The sequence below is a fragment of the Silene latifolia genome, chromosome 7, assembly GCF_048544455.1.
Source record: "Silene latifolia isolate original U9 population chromosome 7, ASM4854445v1, whole genome shotgun sequence".
In the NCBI taxonomy this organism is placed as follows: domain Eukaryota; kingdom Viridiplantae; phylum Streptophyta; class Magnoliopsida; order Caryophyllales; family Caryophyllaceae; genus Silene; species Silene latifolia.
Genome location: NC_133532.1, coordinates 125,471,844 through 125,498,956, shown reverse-complemented (window position 1 = coordinate 125,498,956; position 27,113 = coordinate 125,471,844). Strand labels below are relative to the sequence as shown.

The 27,113-nt window shown below is 37.8% G+C and overlaps 3 protein-coding genes and 1 long non-coding RNA gene across 5 annotated transcripts; 1 reads left to right on the top strand and 3 right to left on the bottom strand.

The window, feature by feature from the left end:
• Positions 1–3,200: 3,200 nt before the first annotated feature.
• LOC141591369 (uncharacterized) lies at positions 3,201–3,618 on the top strand. The gene is made up of 3 exons (XR_012520824.1): positions 3,201–3,258; positions 3,369–3,482; positions 3,571–3,618. It is a non-coding gene; the product is annotated as an uncharacterized LOC141591369 (long non-coding RNA).
• Positions 3,619–7,604: 3,986 nt separating this feature from the next.
• Positions 7,605–15,199, bottom strand: LOC141593014 (putative cysteine-rich receptor-like protein kinase 12). Of its 2 annotated transcripts, XM_074413938.1 has the most exons (10): positions 14,366–15,199; positions 13,762–13,932; positions 10,583–10,798; positions 10,315–10,410; positions 9,845–9,949; positions 9,468–9,628; positions 9,113–9,323; positions 8,759–8,996; positions 8,138–8,282; positions 7,605–8,059 (listed from the first exon to the last, which is right to left on the bottom strand). In XM_074413938.1, the coding sequence occupies exons 1-10, from the start codon at positions 15,066–15,068 to the stop codon at positions 7,754–7,756; spliced, it is 2,352 nt and encodes a 783-aa protein (XP_074270039.1). In that variant the 5' UTR covers positions 15,069–15,199; the 3' UTR covers positions 7,605–7,753. The 2 variants fall into 2 exon arrangements, with proteins under 2 accessions (XP_074270039.1, XP_074270040.1); XM_074413939.1 differs by lacking the exon at positions 8,138–8,282 and having other exon boundaries at positions 7,975–8,059.
• Positions 15,200–15,883: 684 nt separating this feature from the next.
• LOC141593012 (cysteine-rich receptor-like protein kinase 10) lies at positions 15,884–19,768 on the bottom strand. The gene is made up of 7 exons (XM_074413936.1): positions 18,735–19,768; positions 17,915–18,052; positions 17,717–17,835; positions 17,081–17,291; positions 16,732–16,969; positions 16,494–16,644; positions 15,884–16,401 (listed from the first exon to the last, which is right to left on the bottom strand). The coding sequence occupies exons 1-7, from the start codon at positions 19,594–19,596 to the stop codon at positions 16,072–16,074; spliced, it is 2,049 nt and encodes a 682-aa protein (XP_074270037.1). The 5' UTR covers positions 19,597–19,768; the 3' UTR covers positions 15,884–16,071.
• Positions 19,769–21,282: 1,514 nt separating this feature from the next.
• Positions 21,283–26,674, bottom strand: LOC141593013 (uncharacterized). Its single transcript, XM_074413937.1, has 7 exons — positions 26,356–26,674; positions 24,333–24,388; positions 23,347–24,224; positions 23,045–23,240; positions 22,746–22,928; positions 21,899–22,275; positions 21,283–21,653 (listed from the first exon to the last, which is right to left on the bottom strand). The coding sequence occupies exons 1-7, from the start codon at positions 26,565–26,567 to the stop codon at positions 21,513–21,515; spliced, it is 2,043 nt and encodes a 680-aa protein (XP_074270038.1). The 5' UTR covers positions 26,568–26,674; the 3' UTR covers positions 21,283–21,512.
• Positions 26,675–27,113: the final 439 nt, after the last annotated feature.

Here is a 27,113-nt window from a genome sequence, read left to right as displayed (position 1 = left end):
TGTCTGTGATAATATTATCAATACCCTTCTGAATGTTCCTGGTAAAACAAAGGATAACGCCGCAGCTAGGGAAGATATGAAAATGATGGGTATTAGGCTAGAGTTGGCACCACAGAAGAGAGGTAATCGTACATTTTTACCGCCAGCAGCTTTTACCCTTTCACGGAATGAGAGAAAAGAGTTCTGTGCATGCTTGAATGGAATTAAAGTGCCACATGGTTATTCGTCGAACATCAAAAACCTAGTGTCGATGCAAGACCTAAAACTCACCGGGTTAAAGTCACATGATTGTCACACTTTGATGCAACAATTACTACTTGTGGCTATTCGTTCCATTTTACCTGAAAAGGTAAGATATGCTATAACTAGATTCTGTCTCTTCTTCCGGTCCATATGCGAGAAAGTCATCGATCCCGATGACGCGATTCATTGCGGGACCTCGTTGTAACCTCTCTTTGTCAATTGGAAATGTATTTTCCACCCTCTTTCTTCACTATCATGATTCATCTGACCATTCACTTGGTTAGGGAGATTTTGTACCTTGGGCCCGTGTACTTGAGATACCAGTATCCTTTCGAAAGATTGATGAAAGTCTACAAGGACTATACATCTAATCGGTATCGTCCGGAAGGTTGTATTGCTGAACGCGCTATTTTAGACGAAGCTCTTTCATATTGTTACGCTCATCTCTCCCTGAGGAGTTGATTGGCGTTTCTAAGAATCGTCATAGTGACAGGATGACCGGAAAAGGTATTAGGGGCCGGGTTGAAAAAATTGTGACACGTGAAATGTTGCATTTAGCACACATGTATGTGCTAAACAACGAAGATGAGGTGCAACCTTATATTCAACAACACAAAGATGAGCTCAAATACGATCACCAAAACAAGACCGAGAAGTGGATTGCGAACGAGCATACGAAGACGTTTCCAGTGGTTTAGGAATATTGTCTTACGATTATCTTGATCAAACTGGTGATGACATCTCTCCTAGGTTACTATGTCTTGATTTAGGTCCAAATGCCAGGGTCACCTTTTACAACAGTTTTGCCATTAATGGATATACTTTTTACACCTGCGAGCAAGATGAGGTGAGCACAATGCAAAATAGTGGTGTGAGTTTTGAATTTGAGGCAATGCACTTTGCTACTTCAAAAGATAAAAAGCCTATTTGGGGAAAATGCCTTTATTATGGTGTTATTCAAGAAATATTGGTACTAGATTACATTGATTTTACAATGCCTTTGTTTCGATGTAACTGGGTTGATAACAACATCCATTGTGTCCGAAAGGATAATATGGGATTTACGTTGGTCAAACTGGGTAAGGTTGGCAATAATAAGGATGATCCTTTCATAATGGCATCCCAAGCTAAACAAGTGTTCTATGTCACCGATCCTATGGATAAGAAGTGGTCTCGTTGTACTTGTCTATAAGGAAAAGAAGGAGTAGTCCATCCGATAATGATGATGATGATCGGGATGTCGTTTTTGAGGGAATGGATCGGTCTACCACTGTATCTTATTTCGACGATGTTGACACTGATCATGAGGACACTGAAAGCATCTATATGCGTGATGACCATGGTGAAGGTATTTGGGTTAACGAAGAAACTATGACATCCAAGAAACGTCCCCGATCCTGAGATAGTTCATCGGGACACAATGCATGCATCTTTGGTGTAAGTTGTCTTATTTTCTTGATCTTATTATTAGATGTGGATCTTTGGTGTTGAAATTGCTTTGAATAATGTTGCGGTATGTATTATTGTTACAGTTTGGACCAGAATGGAATTACTGATAATTTTTAAAAAAAAAAGGTTCAACAATAACAACGGTTATATTTAAATTACCCGTTGTTAATACTTTCAACAACGGGTGTAGTACCTCTACCCGTTGTCAATTATTTTTTTTGACATATTTCATTTTGGCGCAAATTTGGTGAAAATATATTACAACGGGTATATTTTAACCGTTGTAATAAACTTTTGACAGCGGTTTACTTTTATTGACCCGTTGTTATTAACATATAACAACGGTTCTTATTCTTTGAGCACCCGTTGTCAATAGTTTGTCTTAATAAAAAACTAATATAGAAACCCATACAGCATGCCATACACACAACATTATTATTAGTTCAACCGTTGGTATCCTGAGTTAATTCTTCTCTCTTCCTCGCTTTTTACATTCTCGTCGCCGACCGTCGCCCAGTTTCCGAAGCCCAGATTCCGTTGCCTTCCCTTATCATCCTGCTCGTTCTCTTTATCATCATCATCAGCAGGTATGTTCACTTTAATTTTGTGTTTCGTCATTAGGGTTTTAAGACGATCATCTTGTTTCTTTTTCATGCATCTGTTTGTTTTTCGTCTTCTTTGTTATCTTTATCATCCCGCATCATCTACTTTACTCCTCTTATCAGGGTTTAGGATTTTAGAAGCTCAATCTGTTGTTTTAAATTTTCATTCCTATTAGGGTTTAGGGTTTTAGATAATACTCTGCATGTACGTTGTTAAGTTGTTCATTTCCATCTATATCATTCATATTTGGGTTTTAGGATTATCATGGGTGAAAAACGTAAAAGAAGTCAAAAGAATAATGAGCCTGGTGATAATAAGCCTGGTGAGAGGGGTGCTACGAAGTGCAAGAAAGTCCTTGCGACTATAGCCGCTAAACAGTAGTTTCCAAATAACATGGAGTGAGATGGGTTTCCCTTTTGGTCCAAATGCGGGTCTTTTCTCCGATTGGATTGGTGCTTGCACAAGACAATTTGTGCCTATCCATTTAGATGATGTTAGAACTTTGAATCCAAAATTGGCGGAGTTATACTTGGCTCGTGTAAAGGAAGGCTTTATTATACCCGATAAAAGCCATGATGAGTATTTAATGCATAAGGCGGATGTCCACAGCGGTGGAAGTGTGGCGTTGCTAGGGATTGGTTGTATGTGGACAAGGCAACGGGGAGATGCGTAAGAGCCCACCGGAAAACAAGTGTCCCACCATCAAGCAGGAAGAATGGGATCTTTTCAAAAAGATGAGAACTACTGAGAAGTTTCAGGTTAAATATCTTCGCCTTTTAACGATTTACCTATCATTTTTTTAATTAATGAGTCCTTTATATAATCTTTTTATTATCTCATCTACTTGCGCCTTTATATAATTATTTGAAGGCCGTTAGCAAAAGAAATCGTGCTAACATTTCATGCAAGAAGGGGAAATTCTATGGTTCTCGAGGCGGTTACAGAAAGATAGAAGAGGACCTCGTAAGTAGCATGCATTATTCCTCAGCCTGTGAGACTTTATTTTTTTAATCACACTTGGACTTGCATTGATACACATTTACGTGTATAAATGTTACCATGTTAATGTGTAGGTGGCAAAGGGAGTGAAAGAGGTGGATCGGCATGTAACTTATAAACATGGGCACACGCCTAAAGGATCCCGGTCGTCGCATGACAAATATGATGAGGAAGTTTTGGCCAACATAGTAAGCATTATTTTATTAAGACGAGTTCATTACTAACTTTATTATTTTAGTCACAAATATAATTTGAAGTTTATTTAATATATTATAGGATAACGTATTGAAAGAGGTAGAAGAAGGGAAATTCACTCCCAATGGTCGTAATGACGTTCTTGCTAGAGCGATCGGCCGACCCGAACATCCAGGTCGTTTGAGGGGCGTCCCGTTACAGGTTGGAGTAACGAAATATTATGGGAAAACTGTCCAGATAAAGAAGAAAAGGAAGACTAAGTCTGAGAAGGCTGACATGGTAACATTTATTCTATTATTTTCATTTAAGTTCAATTCACATGTTATTGTTGGGATAAAAATTGCCGACACATTACATTCTTGGCAAGCGACTTGATTAATGGCATCCGTACTACTAAAGCCGAATCTTTGGAGGTAAGCTTTCCGAAGAAGAAGTGAAGATGATGGAGGATGTCATTTCTAAAGGGGGTAATAATAAGGTACAACAGATTGGTCAAGAGGCCGCTACTACCTTGGCAATACATGAGAAGGAAGTATCGGTCAACGAGATTCGAAAGATCGGTACCTAATAATGCTTCTGAAGTTGTAACAACTAAAGCCGATCAGGTACCTAATACTTCCTTATTTTTCTTTTGTTTTTTTTTTTGGGTAAGATCGGGGGTGTGTTCACCGCCAACTTCGACATGGTGCCATTGAATTGGTTAATTTTATTAGGTAAATAATGGGTCCGAAAAGGAGATGCAACTTAATGAGAAGACGGTGATGGAAAACAAAGATACATCCCCTTCAAGTCGGTTCCTGTTTTCGATAAGGTATGCATGAAGTGTTTAATTAGTTAAATTTATATGAATGTTGAAGTTTGTGCAAAAATCGGCCTGAGACAGAAAGCGTTTTTGCAAAATCTTTTGAATTTTGAAGCGTTTTTGCAAAGATATAATAATGTATGTGTATATTCTTCAGGCCGTAAACAAGAGGTCGGTTATTCTTCTTGACCCTAATAGAATCGAAAAGCCACATGTGCGTGTTGGTCGGGTCTCGTAGAAAACAAATCTGCAGCGCCGAAAACGTAGTTCATGGCGAAAAACTTTTGCCGAATCATAGAATAGTAGAGATAACTACATCAATCCAGGCCATGAAAACTTTCAACCGCTGTCCCGATTCGTGACGACATTACCATTCGGGAGATGCGCTTGGAAGTTTCATCCAATGGCCTCGATACTCACATCTACTTGGCGAAGATATCTCCGCCGCCGAGCGTGAAAAAGATTGGGGTTAGAAGAAATACCTTTATATATATATATATATATATATATATATATATATATATATATATATATATATATATGTTACATTTTTAATTGTTGAATGTTTTTATATGTTAAATTTATATGTTATTTTTTTTTTTTGTAGGGAACAAAAAAGGCGGCTTTGGCGGATAAGCCTAAGTCCACAGACATGCCAACGACCTCGACTTCACAACAACTTGATGAGGTATTTAATTAACTTCTCCATTTTTTTAAAAATTAACCTCGCTCCCTTTATTTATATTTTGTCTGTATTTATAAAAAGCATGGTAATTTTGTGTAGGGGACAAAATCAAAGACTCATTCTTTCCCGGACCTGAAAGTTAGGACTTTAAACTCCACACAATATAAAGGGAAGGATTACATGCAAAAAGTAAGAACGGTGACGATGATGATGAGATCGCATGAGGAGGTCAAGCCATCGCATAGCCACCGAGCAATTGATAGTTATTTCGCTCGAGGAGGATATTCTAGGGGCTGAGCGCCAAGCGCTTATATCATGGGATCTGCTAGCCGTATGGGCTGGCCTAGACCAGATTGATATATCACACATATTTGTTTGGATGAAGTAAGTTTCTTAATAAATAATTTCATAGTCTAATATTCTGACTACTAGATAGTGTTTTAAATACCGGAATTAATACCGTAATAATGTAGGATATTGAAATTGAGAGTGATCCCCGAGAAGAATATTCCATCCGATCTATACGATTCCTGTGCCCCTATGTTTTATCTTTATTTATTCCGGATTTCTCGTTCGAACAACGGGTAGATTATATTGCTCAAAGAATTGGCGACAACCAAGAAGCTGTTTTTTGGCGCTTATAATGAAAAAGGGTAATAAACAAATTAATATTACGTTTCCCCCTACAATTGCATTTTCATACCTAATATATGTACTTGTTAATAATGATGATGTCTCTTGATGTAGGACTCATTGGGTGCTAGCAGCCATCATGCCGACAAGGAATAAAGTTTTCTGGTTGGACTCTTTACATCATTAACCAAGCGAGACTTTTAAGCACTTGATTAATATGTAAGTTTATAATACTGATTTATTTATAATAACATTTTCATTTTTTATTTATAGAAAAAAGTTCTTTCATATTTTTGCCCCTAAAAAAATTAGTTTCTGCCTCCTTTTTTATTTTTTAAAAAAGGGCCTTTAAGAAGAAAAGAGCAAACGAGCGGATCAACCCACGGAAGATTCGATGTTGGCCCCGATTTTATTACGATAACGAGGGTACGTGCTCAAATACACTAACATTAAGTGCAAAATCTGTGTTTAATACTAATACAATACCTAAAGTTCAAGATTCTGATGTGAGCCTTCTCTCGTCTGTTTTTTTTATGTAATAATAGGTCCCTCGCCAGCCGGATAGCATACAATGTGGATACTACGCTTGTCGGTTCATGTTGGAGATTATTAGGCGAAGATATCTCGTTATTCCGCAAGGTTAGTAATAATTTAAACATGTGTTTATTACTTTTTTTTAAATTAGAGCTAATGTTGTCTTGCTTGCTGCTATATATACCATGATGTTGCTAATGTTGTCTTGCTTGTTGCTATATATACCATAATGTCTTCTCTTTATTTTTTCCGCAGATGCAATCAACCCGTCTACAACAGATTGAGCAGTACTCAAGTGTAGATATAGACGAGGTAAGAGACATGTGGGGCAACTACGTCTTAGAATATATTTAGAAATGCATGATACTCCGAGTTTAGATCAACTTATTAGTAAATTTTTTGTTGAAGTTAGGGAATGATTAGTTCATGTAAATTCAACTCCTTGTAAGTATATATATATATATATATATATATATATATATATATATATATATGATGCAAATTTCTTTGTTGTGGTTGAATTGAATCTATTGAGTTCGATGAACCCACTGTGATTTATCTTTGTCTTTGGTATATGGTGTCACATATATGGGTTTTTTGAATGGCATGAAACAAATTTATTTTTTCAAAACATTAGGAGTTTGTAATAAAAACGGTTACTAAAAAAAACCGTTGTGAATACCTTTCACAACGGTTAATAAAAATAACACCGTTGTGAATGACATTCACAAATACCCGCAAGATAATATTCAACAACGGGTATTAAACAAAGAACCGTTGTTAAAAGTCTTCACAATTTTGGAGGTAAAATTACAACAACGGGTATTAAACATAGAACCGTTGTTACAAAAAATTTCAACAACGGGTATGTACCATAAACCCGTTGTCAAAAGACTTCACAATTTTGGAGGGAAAGTTACAACAACGGTTATACATACGACAACCGTTGTTATATTATTCCCTCCAAAATTTTGAAACACTTTCCACAACGGAGAACACCCAACAACAACGGCTTTTAACCGTGGTGAATACTTTAGACAACGGTTTCACTAAATAAGCAAACCGTTGTAAATACCTTCTACAACGGCCGCTTTAACAACGTCCGCTTTTTTAATTTACAACGGTTTTTACCCGTTGTTATAGGCTGTATCTGTAGTAGTGAAAGAAAGCTGGTTCTTCATGCACTGGAAGAGCAGATGAACTGACTTCCAGCTTGTGGACTATTGTCAACATTGTCGGTCTCTTGTTCGCAGACTGTTGGGCGCATAATAACCCGAGTTGTATGCATCTTGTCAATTCACTTGTTGAGCAAGCTTGCCTTATTGTTGGATCGATGATGTCAAAAGCCGTTACCTCTTTCCATTTCTTCTATGCCTGCATTTTTTCATCCAATTTATATAACACTAACTTTTTTAAGAGACGGTCTGACTGTCTCAGCGTTAGTTTATCGACAAATGTTGATGATAGAAAGTTACGTAGCTTATAAGTTCCTCAGCATAGCCGGACTCGTGAAGTGTATACATCCGATCTTTATAGATCTACAAATGTTCATATATACTACGGGGAATGTCGCCTTACGACTTTACATAGTGTTCTTAGAATCCTTGAACCTATCGACCACTGATATTTGTGATGGAAAGGTCATTCGTGGGATATGTCGGATTGCTTTGAGTACTAGTACTCGTATCACGCATAAATCGAGTGAAACCCGGTTGTCTGGGCTTTTGAAAGTTTGCACTACTTGAAGCACCAAGCTTTGCGATAACATCAGATATGTCCGGTCTATCTTGAGCATATTCTTGAACACAAAGAAGACCCACATGTATGCATTTTGAGATCTCTGCTTCGAAACCTTGGTGAGCTATTATCGGATCAATCACGGAAATGTCATTATCATCATTCCATTGTTTCCATACCTACATTAATGAGATTGATATATAAGAGGACAATCAAAGGATAAACAAGTGAAATTCATTTATCTAGGGAGGACTTACATATCCTAGAAGGCTCAATGACGACTCGTCAAACCATCTAGTCTTTTTACCGGTTATTATCTCCAATAACAAGACTCCGAAGCTAAACACATCTGATTTTTCAGAGAAACGCCCTTCAATCGCATACTCAGGAGGCATGTAGCCACTGCAATAAGTAATTGCAGAACATTAAGCCAATATATCGTAACTAATAAGGTACGTAGACCTGGCAAAGCTGACCTGAATGACCTAACCCCATAAGGTTGTCCTCAAAGGGTGACCCGAAGTTGACCCAATAGACATAAATGACCCTATTTGAAAGTGACCCTACCCCATATGACCTCCGACTTGAAGTGACGCAAAATGACACAATAGACCCGAAATGACTTATTTTAAGCAAAATCCTGACCCAATAGAGCTGAAATGATATATTTTAAGCAAGATCCTAACCCGAAATGAATCATTCGGCCTGGAATTACCCAATCCAAAATGACGCGGCCCGGAGTAAAACTCCCCAAAAATGAATTGACCGGATAATTATTGACCTGAATGACTCATGTGCCAGGCCTACAGTAAGTACTTTCCTTGGTCTCTTAGAACAAGATGATTAAAATCTAAACAAGAATGTATAGTAGTACTCACTATGTTCCTACAACCCTTGTGGTATCAGCCTCATTTTGGGTGCCTCCGAAAATCCGTGCCATGCCAAAATCTGAAACTTTTGGGTTGAGGTTCTCGTCAAGCAAAATGTTGGCAGCCTTGAGATCTCTGTGAATGATCTTAAGACGGGAATCCCGATGAAGATAGACAAGGCCTCGACATATCCCTTCTATTATATTGTAACGCTTCTTCCAATCAAGGATCCCTTTTTTCTGAGGATCTGGTCAAGAATTACAATAGTAAACTCCTTAATAATTTATAATTCAAGTAGAAACATAATGAGGGACAAAAAGGATTCTGATTGTTTAATTGAAATATTTCGCAAGATGTACGAACCAAAAAGAAATAAATCCAAACTTTTGTTGGGCATGTAGTCATAAATGAGCATTCTTTCACGGCGTTCCACACAGCAGCCCAACAGTTTGACGAGATTTCGGTGCTGAAGCTTTGAAATAACCAACACCTCATTCATGAACTCTTCTACCCCTTGTCTAGAGGTTCCTGATAATCTTTTTATAGCTACTTCCTGTCCATCTTCCAGTGTACCCTGCAGTTAAACCGACGATAAGTTTGTTACGCTTTGTCTCAATCATTTGTTTACCTTTGATTAAAATACTCTTTACAGATAATAAAAAAAAAAAGTAAACAAATAATTGAAACAATGGGAGTACTAGATAATGGACCTTACTACCTTGTACACGGGACCGAATCCTCCTTGTCCAAGCTTATTACTCTCTTGGAAGTTGTTTGTCGCAGTAGAAAGTGTTTCGAACTTGAACAATGGTAGCTCTTCAAATTTATCAAGGCTTGGATTCCCCTCTAAGATATCCAACGATGTATTGTTCCGTTTTGCTGATTATTTCAACAATCACAAGTTACCGTTAGCTTTTAAAAAAAAAATCATTTAATGTTCGAAGATTTCCCTTTATACTCATTCCCTTTATCCAAATAATTTGTTACCCTTTGATTAAAATATCATTCAATTATAGAATAAGAAAGATAAACAAATAATTGAGACAGAGGAAGTATTGTTAGCGATATCCAATGTTTTTGAAATTGAGTTGTCACCTTGTCTAGCCTTTCTTCTACACAAGAAGTACACAATGGCAACTAGTATGGCTGTCCCTGAAATTGCTATTACTGTGACAATTATTTTCAGCCTGTTGTTATTACCTGAAAACAGAAGAAGATATTTGTGATGAATCTGAAGTGCTGCATTTTGCTCCTAAGCTCTTGTTTGGAAGTGGTAATTATTTTGGATTGGGTCATTTCGGATTATTTTGGATTGGATCAATTATGGGTCGGGACACCTCGGGTTAGACAAATTTAGGTCACTTTTGGGTCTCGGCCAGTCAACTTTATCAAGTCGGGTCATTCGGGTATGTAGGTCAACTTTGCAATGTCTACCATGTGTTCCATGTGTCTAGGTTGAATGTCCTTCTGAATTAATTATCTCTCGCAAAGAAGCCGAAATGTAGACATCCTAGACAATCGAACAACGACATTAAGCAAAAAATAAAAGAGCTATGTAAACTTACCAGAGTTCCGACTAGGAGTTGAACTAGGACTAAGTATCATCGTCCCTTCCCCCACCCCTCTGGCATTGCTCGCTAGCGGTGCTGATGATGGCGAGACTGTCCTCATCAAAGCAGCATTGCCATAAAAAAAGACGGATACGTTTCATATCAAGCATTACAATTAGGCTGAAAAAATATAGACCGCCTAGAAGTAGGCAATCTCACAATTGAATCTTCCAAACATTACAGGCAATCATAATTTATTAAGAGATAATGGACGCTACATCACCTCCACCACTAGGTGCCGGTGTTGGTAGAGTCGGTGTTGGTAGAGTCGGTGTTGGTAGAGCCGGTGTTGGTAGAGCTGGCCTGGTCCCACGACCGGGGGTGCACTGACTCTGGCACCCAGCCCCACAATACGCGCTTGTAGTTCCACAAAATCCGAGTTCGCTACAGCACAAACCATTTGGACATAGAGCATTTCCACATTGCCCGGCTACGATTCCTAGAATGCAAGTAAATTGTTAGAACACTAATAAGTAGCATTTTTGTCGTATTTTACACCGCATTTATACCTTATTCCAACTCGATTTTGTGTGCTTAAATGTCTAAAAAGCTCATTTAATTACTAATTTATAATAATTAGTCATCCTAGCTATAATTAATAATTAGTGGGATTATTGTATAATATTAGTATTAATATCATTCTAATTTAATGTTAAGGTTAAACGGGAAAGCAAGACGGAGTTTGAGACGATATAAAGGATGGCAAGAACAAAGTCAATCTTTGACTTTATCAAAGTCAACTCGTCTCCATCACGTCACAGACACACCAACAGTCGTATTTTACCCCTGCTGCGTTTTGTCCTTCATCGTGTTTCCCCTTTCCCCTTTTTCATTGTTTTGTTGTGTCGATGATTATTAAGATTATTATTAGTAGTAGTAGTAGTATATTATTATTATTATTATTATTATTATTATTATTATTATTATTATTAGTTTTATTAGTTGAATTATTAGTAGAGTGGTATATAAAGACCACATTAGAAGAGAATTACACACTCCCTTACACACATCATCTACCTTACGAATTAGACTACCAATTAGACTAGTTAGATCATTTTTCTTTCTCAATATTTTGTAGAATCCTAAATTTATTTTCCTCTTACCCAAGTTTAGAGATTATCATGGGCCGGATTTGGGCCGGGCCCAAACATTAAATTAAGCCCAAGTGTGCAGGTCGGGCCGGGTCGGGCTACAAGTGCGGGCCTATTTTATTGGCCCAAACCCGGCCCATGCGGGCTTATAGCGGGCTCCGGGCCAATTCGGGCTAAATATTTTTCCTCTTGAAATAAGTTTAGAAATCTCCATTATGAAGTTAGATACTTTGTGTAGTTGTTATCAAAATTTTCGTATAGAATTATGTGATTTTTTCGAGTATTGTCAATTAAGAAGTAATAACTTAGTGTAGCTTTTATGAGCCTACTTCTTGAGGTGACTCATACAAACTAAATGCACAATTTTTAGTAGTGTAATAATATATTTTAGTGCGGTGCTCACTCATGTATGTTGTTGTAGTGTTGTAATTGATTTGATATTTGTTGTTCTTTAGGCTCAAAAACATTGACTTAGCACGCCGATAATGGTAAACAATTTATCGGCACTAGTGTGATACAAAATCATTAGCTCATTTTTTATCATATAAATACTGGTAAAGGAAAATACTAAGCCTTATCAAACTAATACATGTAAACAAGTGACTACGGCTTATTTACAATACAACAATTAATTGGTTAATTATTTTACTAAATGCTTATTAACATTCTTAAATTGTATATATTCGTAAATTTTGCATATGTTCGGGCCGGGCCGGGCCAAAATTCGGGCCGTGAAGGCGGCCCAAACCCGGCCCTATTATATGAATCGGGCCATGGGCTTCGGGCCATGGGCTTTTCGAGCCTAAAATCGAGGCCCAAGCCCGGGGAAAAATTGGGCTGGACCGGGTCGGGCTAGCGGGCCTGGGCCATATGATCAGCTCTACCCAAGTTGTAATCTTTACTCAAAAATTAATATAATTGTTCTCTTGTTTATCCAAGTTCTTCATTCAATCAATTCAAGTTTCCATGTTGTTGGTATAATTCTTCCTCTTATTTATCTCTTTAATTCATTTGTTTACATTTACTTCCCTCTAGTTATATTTTAATTGTTTGTGTTTGATTTCTTCTCTTTTGTTATTGGATTATAATTCTCCATCTCTTGTTCTTCTTCTTCTTCATGTTGGTAGTTGATATTTCTCACCCAAATATTGAATCTTTGAGTTGTTGAGTCAAAGTTTGTCCCTTTTGCATTAATCCTTTCTTAGCTTAATTTAGTTTCTTCATCATAGTTTTGTTGGTTTTATTGCTTGTTAAATTGTAGTATTCAATTTCATACTATGTCTATGGGTAAAGAATCCATCTTTACTAGTTATTTTGTCTTACTAAAAATGATTAGTGAGTAGTCTTTCACTAGGACTCGGTTTAACCCAACATGAGTAATTTCATTAATTGATTCACATAGAGGCTAATTGTTGGGGGAGATTGGTAAGGGTAGACTTGAGGATTGAATTGTTTATGGGTTATTTTTGGGTAATGCTGATTTATGATCCTTGTCCACCAACGAGAGTTGGTTAGGTTGGGAATCGGGTACCCGGAATTTAATCCTATTGCTAACCTAGGTTGAGACCGAAAGGGAGAACCAAGGGAGAGTACCTCTAGTTTAGCGTTTGAAATCGACCTCCGAGAGGAGCAATGGGATGACCCGGAATTCGATGAAGGCTTAATGACCTTAGCTAATATTAGGCTACCTTGAGAAAATGCATGCTTTTGGGGTAGTCGAGTGTTAAGTTAGGGATTCCGACCTTCGAACCCGAGAGGGGGGTTGGTGGGTAGTGCTAGTGTCTTATTTCGAACCCAAGAGGTGGGTCTTAGGCGAATTAGAGCCATCTCCTCCTTGCTTGTCTACCCAAATAATTAGCCTAGGGAATCGTGATTTGGAATTATGAATTGTTGAGGGAGAACCGAGTTCTAGGCCTTTTATTCATTTGATATACAACTTTATTCCTCTCTTACTCATTTATCATCTTTTGTTAATTTGCTTTTTATTTTATTTAGTTTAGTTGTTTAGTTTAAAACCTCATCCAAATATTGCCGACTTAGCTAAACAAAGATTTAAAACGATTAATATTCTCCCATGCTCCTTGTTGATAATGCCAAGTGTTCAAATCTTTTCACATTGCACCGTGGTTTCTGGTATTACCGTATGGAAAATTTTCAGAAAATTCTTAAGTGTTCAAATCTTTTCAAAAGCAATATTGTAAAAGGTTTGAAATTTGAAAAACAAAGTTTGAAATAATTCCAGAAATATGAGAGCTCAAATTCAAACAAGTCAACAAAGTTTTGAAATATGAGATGATGGACGCTACATCACCTCCACCCCTAGGTGCCGGTGTTGGTGAAGTCGGCGTGGGCTCACCACCGAGGGTGCACTGACTCTGGCACCCAGCCCCACAATAGTCGCTTGTAGTTCCACAAAATCCGGATTCGCTACAGCATAAACCATTTGAACATAGTGCTTGTCCACATTGCTTGGGTGTGGTACCTAGAATGCAAGTAAATTGTTAGAACATACTTGGTTGATAATGTCAAGTGTTCAAATCTTTTCACATTGCACTGTGGTTTCTGTTACTACCGTATGGAGAATTTTCAGAAAATTCCTAGTGTTCAAATCTTTTCAAAAGCAATATTGTAAAAGGTTTGAAATTTGAGAATTTTGAAATAATTTCAGAAATATGAGAGCTCAAATTCAAACAAGTCAACAAAGTTTTGAACTAGGACTAAGTATCACCGTCCCTGTCCCGGTTCTCGTGGCATTGCTCGTTGGAGGTGGTACTGATGATGGTGAAACTGTCCCCATCAAAGTAGCATTATCATTAAAAAACGGATACATTAAAAGGGTATTAGATGAAAATTTAATAATAAAATATATGTGAAAGAGTAAAATACGTATGTGAAAAATAATTTTGTTTAATTACCATACATATCCTGATAATCAGACCAAAGCAGATCCACACTCTTCCCCAACAAATCCTTAAAAAAATCATCACTATAACCATATTTCATCTTGTTATTTAATTGGGCCACAAACCCACTCATAAGCCCATCACAATAGTCCAAGAACCTAGCTGTGACACTATATCCTTCATCCCAACTCGACCCGTCTCCGGGTTGGGCCCACTCATGTTCTATATACCCGGCTTTCAATCTCACATAATCAGCAATCCCTTGAATTAATCCACCATTCGCTTGACCATTACCATACCATTGCCAAACATGGGTCATTTCATGGAAAATTACCCCAGTAAATTCCGTTTTTACGTCCCCATTGTAGTCTGCTAGGTACTCCGCGGTAAATTGGATTTTATTGTTACTTGTGTGAGCCACGGCGTTAGGGACTAGGCTAGGGACGATGATTAAGTAAACATGGTTGACGGATTTACGGTCCGAATTGTTGGTTTCTTGGAATATTTGCCATATGAAGTTTGTGGCATTTGAAAGGGTTTGTTGTGCGTAAGAGTCACCTATTTGTTTAGTGAAGATTATGCCACCTTGTGTTGTAATTGCATTGTTGGTTACGGTGTACTCCACTGCTAGGATTGCTTGTAATGTTGAAAGGGTAAATAATAAGAGGTAAATAAGGTGGAAATTATGGGAAATTTTACGTGACATTCTGTTCATGTAATGGGATTTTTTGAGTGATTTTTTATTTGGTTTAGTGGAATGTAGGGATTATGTCTTGTTACTCCATATATCACATGCATGCTTTGAAATATCTTGTGACGTCAAAGACCAATTGCCCAATTGCCCAATTGGTACGCCAAGTCGTCGTAATTCGTAAACAATCATGAGTCATGGCATGAAAGAAACAAACGAAAGATAAATAGAACGTTATAACATATGCGAAAAAGATAAATAAAATGTATTAAATATATAGGAAAAATAGTAAATAGATTTACGTAATTCACTATCGATGTGATACCTATGTCCACGGGCCGGAAAAAAAAGATATTTTATTAATATTGAAGAGTTACAGATTTCAAATTCACATTACAGAAGTTATGATATGCATAACAGTTAGGGAGAAGTAAAGATACCCTGTAAATCTGTGATAGTCGTTCGAAATGGTAACTACCATATTTAGGAGATTATTCATCATAGAGTATTACAAATAGAATAAATACAAATTTTGCTTAAGATAGACATATCAACCTAATACGGATCAAATAAATAGATGAGATAAAAAATATATTATCTACACTAAACTTGCTTCATCTATCTATATATTTAGTATTTAACCCGTTTTAAACATAAGACAAATATAACAATTTTAAGTGAGACTGTGAGACCGACTAAAGAACAAAAGTTTTAGTCTTGGAGAACTTTCAGCAGTATTGTTAGCCACTGCACCTTGGTCCCCCTAGCAAAGATGTTGATACATATGGAAAAACGACCTACACGATATTTTAAGTAGAGTACTCCGTATCACATAAACTCGTAAAAATGTCGTGTAGGTCGTTTTTCCATATGTATCAACATCTTTGCTAGGGGGACCAAGGTGCAGTGGCTAACAATACTCCTGAAAGTAGAGCTGGCAAATAATGAAAGTTGTCTTAAGTTAAGACGATCTTAAACTGATTCGCACAGACGAACATTCATAAACTGAGCTTGTGGCAAAATCATATTATCTGGGCTCAACATTAGTGATGGATATGTCATTGACAGACAATGGACTGGACTTATCCTTATTATGACAAGGCCCAATATCCTTAGACGGGTCCGAGACTCCTCTGTTTTTAACAAAGAAAGCTGGTTCTTCAGGCACTGGAAGAGCAGATGAACTGACTTCTAGCTTGTGGACTATTGTCGGCATTGTCGGTCTCTTGTTCGCAGACTGCTGGACGCATAACAACCCGAGTTGTATGCATCTTGTCGCTTCACTAGTCGAGCATGATTCCCTTATTGCTGGGTCGACGATGTCAAAAGCCGCTCCCTCTTTCCATTTCTTCCATGCCTGCATTTTTTCATCAAATTTGTAATGTACTAATTTTTATAAGAGACGGTCTCATGATAAGCTTATCGAAAATTGTGATGATAGAAACTTACATAGCTTATTAGGTCCTCAGCATAACCCGACTCATAAAACGTACTGTTTCGCCTACCGGATATGATTTCTAGGACTAGCACACCGTAACTGTATACGTCTGATTTCACGGAGAATTGTCCATGCATTGCGTATTCTGGAGACATGTAGCCACTACAAAGTACAAATTAGTCAATCAGTCGTCAGTCGATGAGTTTCAGGAGATAACCATAAATTTACGAGTGCAGTTAAGCCACTTACTATGTACCGACAACACGCATTGTATTGCCATGACTTTGATCGACACCAAACATCCTCGCCATGCCAAAATCAGCAATCTTTGGGTTCATATCTGCATCTAACAAAATATTACTAACTTTGAGGTCACGATGTATGATTCGAGGCCTGGAATCTTGATGTAGGTATAACATCCCTCGAGCTACTCCTACTATGATCTTGTATCGTACTTCCCAATTCAATAATCGTCTCTTTGCCTTATCTGTCCAGGCGCGTCACAAGTCACAACGTTTCAAAACTTCCAAAATCGTAAAATTCATAAAACGTATCAAAACGAACAATTAAGTTTGTAAATCTCGTATATTTTACGTACCAAAGAGGAAACAGTCGAGGCTTTTGTTAGGCAAATACTCGTACACAAGAATTTTTTCTTGACACGCCACGCTAAATCCCAAAAGCCTCGCCAAATTTCTATGCTGAAGTTTAGCTACCAACAACACCTCATTCTTGAACTCTTGTACAGCCTGTCCCGAGTCTCCCGACAACCTCTTCACTGCTATTTCTAGGCCAGATTGCAGAGTACCCTGTTACCAAAAACAACTTGTGAATCGCCCTAAAGACGAGTTAAGGGCTCAGATGAAATCAGCCTTTTCCGTACTGAAAATAACGATGACCAGTGCATATATCGACTAAAATGGTACATGACGATATAAAAACACAAGCAGATAAACCACAAATAGGATTATACATCCAGTTGTACCATAAGCATTGTACAACCAAGGTATAATAATCCGAACTTATATGTATTTTTGCTGAGCTAATTCAAAGTTCATATTTTTAATGTGTAATTGAATGAGTTCAATACTTTTTAATAAAGCTCATATTATTTAACATAAAGCTCCAATACTTTATCACAAAGCTCGGATTCTACACCGTACAACATATATAATAACTGGTTGTATAATCCATGAATTGTATTCACTGCTAAAAAAAGGTGAGAAATGTGTACCTTGTATACAGCACCGAATCCACCTTGACCGAGCTTATTCTGGAACGAAAAATTATCAGTAGCGGTTTGGAGCGTTGCAAATTCGTACTGCAGTGACTCGACTGTTGTGAAATTATCACCTGTTAAACATCACATTACATTAGAACTACGGAAAACTCTGATTAAATAACCAAATTTTTACAAAAAAATTCTTCTTACCATTTTCATTCGCAAAAACCGAATAATTATTAGCTCTCTTTCGGATGATGTATAGAATAGCAAGTACTGCAACTGAGATAACAGCTATTGGAACAACAACACCTATGATCACCTTTGCTGAGGATGCTTTCTTATTTCCTGCAGACAGTATAGTAAAAAGGTTCACTCTCCGATTAAACGATTACATATATTCTGAATCAACCAGTACTTTACGACTAGACCTGGCCATCCGCCCCGCCCCGCCTTGGCCCATTATTTTATGCAACTTGGCCCGACCCGGCCCAGCCTTGGCCCGTAGTTGACCCGGGTCCTCAAATCCAAGCCCGGCCCGTCCTTGACCCGCCATTTTAGCAAAAAAATAAAATAAAAAATTGGTAAGGCCGCCAGCCCAGGTCAAGCATATCCCAGCCCGACCTGGCCTGGCCGCCCCTCCCCCTGCTCTGGCCCGGGTCTGACTAGGAGAGTCCGACCCGAGTACAGGTCTACTTACAACAACATGACAACATTACCCTCTGATGGCGTACCTAGGCCGAGTTTATGTTGTTTTACATTTGTGTTGAAAATAGGCTCAAAAGAGCATAAATACTACGAGTATTTATCGTTAATTTCAAACTATTTCTCGCCAATAAGTCAACATCATCATTTTCAAGTTTTTTTACACAGCTGAAAAAAAATGATGACGTGGACCCATTAACGAGAAATAATTTTACACGAGCGAGCACGATAATTAGTTTATTAAACAACATTAAAACGAAAAATGTTCAAAAACTATAACACCAAAACATAATTAGCTAACAGTAGCAATTAGCAAATGTTTTACCTCTATGTTCACCGGTAGTCGGATCAACCGTCACCGGTGGATCAGGCACGGTATTGGCATCGTAAAAGAAGGGATACGTCGCGTATCGAACAAAGCAACTAGGCAACAAATAGCTACCATCAATCATAACCGTTGGTAACAACCCGATACCGATTCTCATGCACAAGTTACAATCGTAACTTGATAAATCAGGCGTACACTGTCCCAAAGCATACAACACCATCGAACTACTTACATTCACAACTTTAGTAGCATACCGGTTCGGCCCATTAGCGGTTCGAACCGCAACTTCATTCATAGCACTCCCTAGGACTTCAGTGAACCGGGTTTGATTCCCGGTTATATTTTTATTATTCCATAATTCGACCGATGGAGTTTGCTCCATCGTACCAATTATCGACGTATTAGAGTACCGAACCATACACTCTTCATACCATATTATTCCAACATCTATGTTGGAACAATATTTCTTAGGTAAATCGGTCGTGGTCGCGGTCATGACACAATTATTGCACGCGGTGGCGTTCTGGTCACCGCGACATAAGTATAGACCGTAGACCGGGTTATTTGTGTTAGTTCCGGCTGAGGTGGAATAAAACCCGGTTGGGTTCGAGGTGGCGTTGGTGGATAATGATCGAAAGACGGTGTCGAGGTTAGTATGGTATTGGCTATTAGATGTGAACATAGTATCATTGAAGCAAAAATGGTATAAATAAGTTGGATTTGAGGTGAATTTAGGAAGCATAGACATGAGTTGGATTAGTGATATGGTTAGTGTTTTGCTGTAAAAGGAGTCAGAAAGACGATTTTGATGCTGACAGCCGGTCACGACTTTACCAACTAAGTTAGTCGATATCTGCATTACTGATATGATTAGTGAGATTAGTGTTGATGGATTGTTGTTAAGTTTTAGGAGTGCATCTTCTTGTAGTTGATATTGTGAATGTTGGTAAGTCAACGTAGGAATGATGTTTAAATTAATTAAGATTAAGGAAGTGATTAGATGATGGAAAAGTGTTAGTGTAGTATGCAAGTTTCTTCCATGGCTATTAAAAAAATGTTATGTTGACTAACGATTAGAGTTGTTTATATACATGAGATAAGAATTGTAATAATATTTGTCAACATCTTGCTATAGTACATTGCGTTAGTCACCACAACTCAATAAAAAATTCGTACCCAAAAAAAAAAACTCAATAAAAGATAAATCGTCATTTCTTGTTTAGACCGTCTTAACTTAAAACATCTCACAATCTTATCGGGAGTGAAAGTCGCAAGTTAAGACGATTTTAAGTAAAATTAACAGTGAAGAAATTGATGGGTGTAACCGTGTAACTGTGTACCATTATTAGTCCTCACCCAAATATTGGTAATATATATGTGCACATAGCCACATAAAAGATCGGTTTTTGCGCGATTCAAATCGATGTTTCACATCCAAACCATTACAATTCAAAACCGATTCATTTAAATTTTACGGAATCGAATTGACACATGATCAACAACACAAATTCTCATTGAAGACATGATATATCCGTCACAAGCTGAAGACGGATACCATTTTACCTCACAATGTACCCACTTTTTCTCTCTCTGCAACACTATTCATGTGGTCCCCTTTCTCCACTAACCCATTTTGTTACCATTTTATCTCACAAAATATCCGTCACAAATGGTAACCCGTCACAAGGGAGACCAATTGGATCAACAATATAATCAAAAACTCGATTTGACCAATTTAAAGCAATATTGTACAACTACTTTGATCTGAAAGATTATATGCATATTAGAAAAACGAAAAAAAAAAAAAGTAAATGAGCTACCTTAGTCAACATATGCTTTAAAAAAGCACTTGTTAAACAGCATTTCTTATTTTATTGACTAGCTACATTATAGCTTGAAAATACTCTTTCTGAAGTCGTCGAGTCAAAAGATTTTTTAGTCAACCTTCTGGGATCACAAATACGAGGAAGGACCTCTCCATTTTCTCAATGGTATGGAACTAATTTTGAATAAATAGGATAATTGTAAATACAATTAAGTAGGAGTGAGTAAATGACTGAAAATGAGATACGGAGTATATAATATAATATGGATGTATTAGAGAGGAAATAGAAAAAAAGAAATAGAGAGGATTCAAATTCGTACAATTTTGTCCGGGGATGAAAGAGTGTACGTGTGATCCTAAAGTCAAAGTTAACAACATACCAGTACACACAGGACAAGGTTGCATGGTTTAGACTTTAGAACTGGTTAGCTGATCCCAAACCGAATCGTCTATGCGAATGATCTCGACTTACAAACTAGGTTACCGGAATTCTCTGACTAAAAAGAGAACTGAAAATTTGTTTCCAGGTGACTCATAATAGATTTCGGTAATGGAGAGGATCCATATGCATACGAACTGCCAAGTAGTAGGACAAACCCAAACATTTTGCGAGTCATTTGCTTTATACCATCGTATTCTGTGGGAAAAAAAAAGAGAGAGAGAACGGGGATGGCAGCCCGACTGTCACCATAGTAACATCAAAGGTTTGCAGCTGATCAATTTAAACTAACGAGTATCAATATTTGATTTCTACTTCCCAGGCGTATTTCTTATCAGATTTATACAAAATTCTGGCACAAATCAGAGGACATACAAATACAAGCGGGGAAAAATGAGACCTATCTTGGCGATGTCCAACTAACGATCAGATGGATATGAAACAATGTGTCGGAGAGAGCGAGTCTAAATAGAGCGCCTTGTACGTTAATGAAAGGGAACATAGAGGAAGTTCACTCTTCTTCTTCAGATTCAAGAACAGGCATGAGATTCAAAGCGCTAGAGCCGAGATGAATACCTCTAATGAAGCCACCGTATCCCATCTTGATCCTATGACAAAGAACCAAGATCGAATCCCATAATGCAGTTCTCCCCTGAAATTAGAGCACAAACAGAAAGACAACTGAGATTTCGGAAATAGCACTCGCACCATTCAGAGACCAAAAATCGACAAAGCAAGCTACATAGTTCTTGCATACTCACGGGCAACAAACAACAAACATAATGAAACAATCAGAAAGTTTTATGCAGTTTAACCTAAAAATTGTCTAATAAGTAGATGGTATCGATAATTCTGTTATTTTCAAAGATTGGAAAGCTGCAATTATAAAGCCAATACCTGAAGACAAAAATGTGGTTTCTTCTCCCAATACATCACAAATGATGGAGGTGATCGTCTTTCAATAACAAGAACAGTTGCTCCTGGATGAATTACTGAGGGTACAGCTGAAATTACAGCAATATACTTTTCAGGGAACCTTTCTTTAGGAGGTAGAACTCCCAAAAAAAGAGGGTTCTTGCTAGAATGAGCTCCGGAATATGCCGCAGGATCAACATGTAGCATCCATTTCGGATACTCCAGGAAAGCACAGAATAGATATAAGAGCAAATGTGAGTCGGTGGGAAGCTCAAGAGTCCACTTCTTCTTCAACTTACTAGAAGCCTCTTCTTTCCGCATGTATTCGTAATTCTTTAAGCAAGTTCCTTCGGCCAATTCTACGAATATTTCAAAAACAAGGAGACACTGAGGTATTTTCTATAAAACAATTTCATATACTACATCCATCAAAGTTTTATTGTACCCTATTTACTTTGGTCATTAATTTTTCCGAGTATAAGTTTACCGGGCTTTTGTATTATGTTTCACTCCCCTTTTGTTTTTCACTTTTTCTTTTCTATATTTTCGCTTTTTGAGGTTTGCGTTCACCCATGGACGGTTCTAAGGGATGATTCATGTCAGCCGACCCCAAATCATTTTGGGATTAAGGCTCTGATGTTGTTGTTGTTGTTGTATATGTAAAATTTATCATGTTTGATTCATAAAAGCAGCTGCAAAGCATTTTCATGTTGTCATTTTTCATTGTGACTATTTTATATTTGAGAAAATATTGGTCAAAGTCGGATCACCAAAATCAAAAGGGAGTACTAAATAGAGATCTTGGTACGGGCAATAGCAAAATAATTACCCTTAATTCTCCGAGTTGTATATTCAGCTGGAATACTACTTTGCGGTAGCAAACCCTTGACTAACTCTCCTTTCATCAAAGCGAGCAGCCGCTGGTGTTCCGTGATAGCATCTACACACTCCTGCATGATAGGATGATACGCATTTTGCTGTGGAGTTTGCTGCTGATTGAAAGAACTCCTATCTACAAATAGGAATATTACACAAATGTGAGCAAAAATCACACCCACCGTAAAAATACAAAAAAAAAAAAAAAAAAAAAAAAAGATCGTGACTAAAATGGAGGAAAGATAAACATACTCATGGATGCATCTAACGATTGCATAAGGGAAGCTCGGAGCTGATTAAGTAGTGCATCTTCATCTGGAGTGAATGTTGGTTGCCATTCTTTAGTACAGTCAACTGGAGACACAGTAGGAGCTCCAACGGTGGATGAATCGCTACCTACTGGAGTCACAGTAATTGATACGCCTAATCTAGCTGCAGCTTGCATCACCTAGAAAAAGCGGATGACGTTTAAGACAAATTCATGAATACCAAGTCTCATAGCAGATATTGGCAAGATGTATAATAACTATGCAAGAAATGCGAAAAACACAAACCTTAGTATGACTATTTTCAATTTTACCAAGTAGAGGACTCAGTAGAACAGAAGAAAACCATTGCCGAAGATGATCTCGCCACTCTTCAATTTGTGGGTAAATGCCTATATGCTTAAATGCTTCAATAGACTCTTCCATTGACATTGGTGAAGGAATTTCGCCTTCTCCTTTCTTAGGAGGTGTAGTATATTTCTGTGAGCTAGGCGACATCCTCACAGGTCTCAAGGGTGTTGTCCTTGTCGTTCCTGACGTATTAGCTGCACCAGATATCGTACTAGGACTACTAATTCCGAATCCATTTCGAAGAGGGGGTGGAGTTGCCAATTTCTCTGCTGATTCCGTGATCTTCTTGTCAACGTCTGCCAGAAAGTGCTCAAGTTCATCTTCTGTTATCAACTCTTTAATAGGAGACCCTCTATTGTTTGACTTTGACCAAGGTGTTGAGAGAAAGTGATCTATACCATTACCAGGTGATGTTTTAATAGAAGATTTATGGGAAGAAGTTGGAGACATGCGATAAGAAATAGGAGAATTTAGTGATTTTGGCGGGACTCCGAAAGATTTACTTCTAGCAGAGTTAGAGATGGAGTTGTCAGAACGAACTAGTGATGGACAACTTGGACTTGTGGCCAACTGATGAAGAGGAAATAGAGGATCAGAAGATTTTGACACTGGTGGTTTGCTGGGTGTTGATGATTCCAATTTTTGCGACTTTGACTCCACTCCTAACCAGCGCAATTGACGACTTGAAAGGGAGGTGTCGACCTTGGTTTTAACATTTTTTTTCATTCTTCTAGAAGCAATAGCTTTGACAATGGCAGTAACTGCTCCAACGAAAACCAAACCCGCCACCATTCTCGCAACCTGAAGTAATAGATCTGCAGCAAGACAATGATAAAGTTAAAGTGGACCCAAAATACATGGCAGGCAGATAAATATAACAATATATCTGAGGTTAAAGTATCCAATTACAGGCAAATACTTACAAGCTATCTGTTCCGAAGCATTCCCGACTTTAATCATGGCAGCAATGACATTCTGCCTTCATTCCCAAACACAAGAAGAGATGTCAATAGCAGGTCTACCACTCTAGCACCTCATAAAATGTAAAAAAAAACGTGAAAGTAACTTTACAAATATCAACCACCAGCTTAAGTGTCTCTTTGTGTTTTCTTTGCTAAAGATGACTCAAAAAACTCTTGAATAAGCTATCTTACAACCAGCCAACACCGAAACTGAACCAGTGTGTCGATTGCAACTCTTTGCGCTCCCTTTCTTTCAAACAAAAGAAGCTTTAACAAAAAGACAACAAACATGACAGCTTCAGATGGAGAAGGCTCACTCAGCCAAAGGAGATCAATGCTTAAGGGTGTGTGGATTGAGGGATTTGGAAAGAAAGGAAAGGGAGGGAGAGTAGGGGATTTAAAATCCCTTGTTTGGATAGCAAATCAGGGTAGAGGGAAATGGAGGGGGAGGGATTTGGAGGGACTCATTTTCCCTCCTCCAAGGCAAATCAAAATTTCTCCACCATTGGAAAGATTTGGAAGGAAATTGTATCCAAACACCTACACCCCATTCCCCCTCCCCTCCATTTCCCTCCCATTTTGGTATCCAAACAAGGCCTAAAAGTTGGCAATTCAGAATATCATGGTTCCAAAATTACCTGAGACGGTTGATCAAATTCTTGCATGAGATTCTAAAGTACCCATTAGACCATTATTGTTGAAAACACCATAATGGTTAATACTAAATTGATAATTAGGGGCGAAGGGAGTGCATTATAAAATCATTTAAAAACTAATAGTGGTTTGAGCACGTAATATGCCGGGAAAGGCGGGAATATCATGTAAATCAAATTATATCAAAACAACCAACATGATTACACGTAACCAGTAAACACGCGCATCCATTCAAGTCTATATAGGTAGCTAACACATTTCCATTACTATGTTAATTTTCATTCAGCATTAATAGCAAGCACACGGTTTTCCGAATTCTTAACAAATAGGGAAAAAACGTGCTTTGATTTTTCAACTGCCAAAACAAGTAAACCAGCACGCAGCAGCAGTGATAATAAAGGTAACTGATTTCTGGATGTTACCAATATGTTAATAACTATATACGGTGAAAATTCAACACACTTGAAAGAAAAATATGTTGCGCGACTTCCCTTCACCGGCATTTGAACGTATAAAACCAAAATTTCACGAGTTCAGCATAGCAGCAACATCAAGAACTCCCAAAGTTTAATATTGAAACAAAGAACATTTCTCTCCATAACTCTTTTCAATATAAACCCTAACTAAACCCTAAAACCCGCAAATTACCATCTGAAGCATAGTAAACGGCAAATTAACATCACAGCAATAAATCAACCAACCAATGCATAATTAACCTAATTTTCATGCTACATTACTCCCTGAATTCAAATCCCAATCGCAAATTACACTCAATTAATTACAACTCCTTGCAACATAAACCCTAACTAAACCCTTAAACCCACAAATCACCATCAAAAGCATAGGAAACAGCTTAATACCCGAAACAAAGAACATTTCTTTCCATAACTCATTGCAACATAAATCCTAACTAAACCCTAAAACCCGCAAATCACCATCAGAAACCTAGCAAACAGCAAAATTAACCTCACAACAATCAACCAATCAATCAATCAACCAATGCGTAATTAACCTAATTTTCTAGCTACATTATGCTCCGCATTCAAGTCTCAAATCACAAATTACACTCATTTAATTATACCAATTGTTCCACCTCTATTCAATCAAATTAAATTCTAAGTGGCATTCAGTTGTTCGTCTTTCATTTGTTTGCCTTTAATTAAAACACCGGTCATTTGGATATAAGGAATAAATAAATAAATACTCAACCGTCCCGGTCAATTGTTTACCTTTCTTATTATTCTTTAACGCGATTTTAAACAAAGGTAAACAAATGACCGGGACAGAAGACACAAGACTCGCTAGTAAAAGTGAGGGAGGGGAATAATACCAGGAAGAAAAGAAGAAGAGGGCGGTGACGGAGGCGGCGAAGAAAGAGAAGAGAAGGAGGAAAGAGGGAGGTGTAGGGCGGCGGCTGGTGGCAGTTAGGGCGGCGGAGAAGGTTGGGTTTTGGTACGTTTCGAATTTTCCGGGTTTCGGCGGTGGCGAAGGTGAAGAAGAAACAGCTCCTACTCCTCCTCCGCCTGCAACGGTGGATGCCATGGTGATGAGAGAAAAAGAGAGTAGAGATTCTAGAGAGGGAGGGGCGTGTGAAGTGTCGGAGTATTTTTCCGAAGTTTGAATATCTCGGGTTATAAATCGGTACAAATTCTTGTCGAAGACGGAGGTCAGCCGGTCAGCAAATAAACCAAACGATTAATAAGTTTAATTAATTTCAAGTTAATTCCATTATTATTTTCACATACTCCCTTATATTCACCATTTTCTTCCCTATTTCCTTATTCGGATTATTCGGGTTTTTTTCCCTAGTTCCTTTTTTGGGTTGATTTGTGTGGTCCAAATTAAATTACATGTCGGGTAGTGTGTTTTGTGTGGTTCAAAATCGATTTCTTATTCCTTGTGCAAAAAGGAAAGGGGAAGAATATAGTGAATAGGAGGGAGTATATTTTTCGTAGAAAAAAATATTAGTTTGTATGAGTATATAATTAATGTATTTAAGAATATGTTATTATCCGTGGATTCCGAGTTGAGTAGTTAAGTAGATGATTTTGGGAAAAGGCGAGGAGAAGAGGTTATATACTGCTCTGT

Bases quoted from the DNA above. Each gene is read 5' to 3' on its own strand.
- LOC141593013 (XM_074413937.1), bottom strand. From the start codon at position 26,567: ATGGCATCCACCGTTGCAGGCGGAGGAGGAGTAGGAGCTGTTTCTTCT. The intron at 24,389-26,355 runs GTATTATTCCCC...TTGGGAATGAAG, and splicing joins CTCTTCTTCTTTTCTTCCTG to GCAGAATGTCATTGCTGCCA. The intron at 22,276-22,745 runs GTAATTATTTTG...AAATATTCGTAG, and splicing joins TACAACTCGGAGAATTAAGG to AATTGGCCGAAGGAACTTGC.
- LOC141593014 (XM_074413938.1), bottom strand. From the start codon at position 15,068: ATGAACAGAATGTCACGTAAAATTTCCCATAATTTCCACCTTATTTAC. The intron at 10,411-10,582 runs GTGATGTAGCGT...TGATGAGGACAG, and splicing joins ACCGGCACCTAGTGGTGGAG to TCTCGCCATCATCAGCACCG. The intron at 8,283-8,758 runs GTGAGTACTACT...TACTTATTGCAG, and splicing joins ACAAGGGTTGTAGGAACATA to TGGCTACATGCCTCCTGAGT.
- LOC141593012 (XM_074413936.1), bottom strand. From the start codon at position 19,596: ATGCAGATATCGACTAACTTAGTTGGTAAAGTCGTGACCGGCTGTCAG. The intron at 16,645-16,731 runs GTAAGTGGCTTA...TGTACTTTGTAG, and splicing joins ATGCGTGTTGTCGGTACATA to TGGCTACATGTCTCCAGAAT. The intron at 16,402-16,493 runs GTAAGTTTCTAT...GAAAAAATGCAG, and splicing joins CTGAGGACCTAATAAGCTAT to GCATGGAAGAAATGGAAAGA.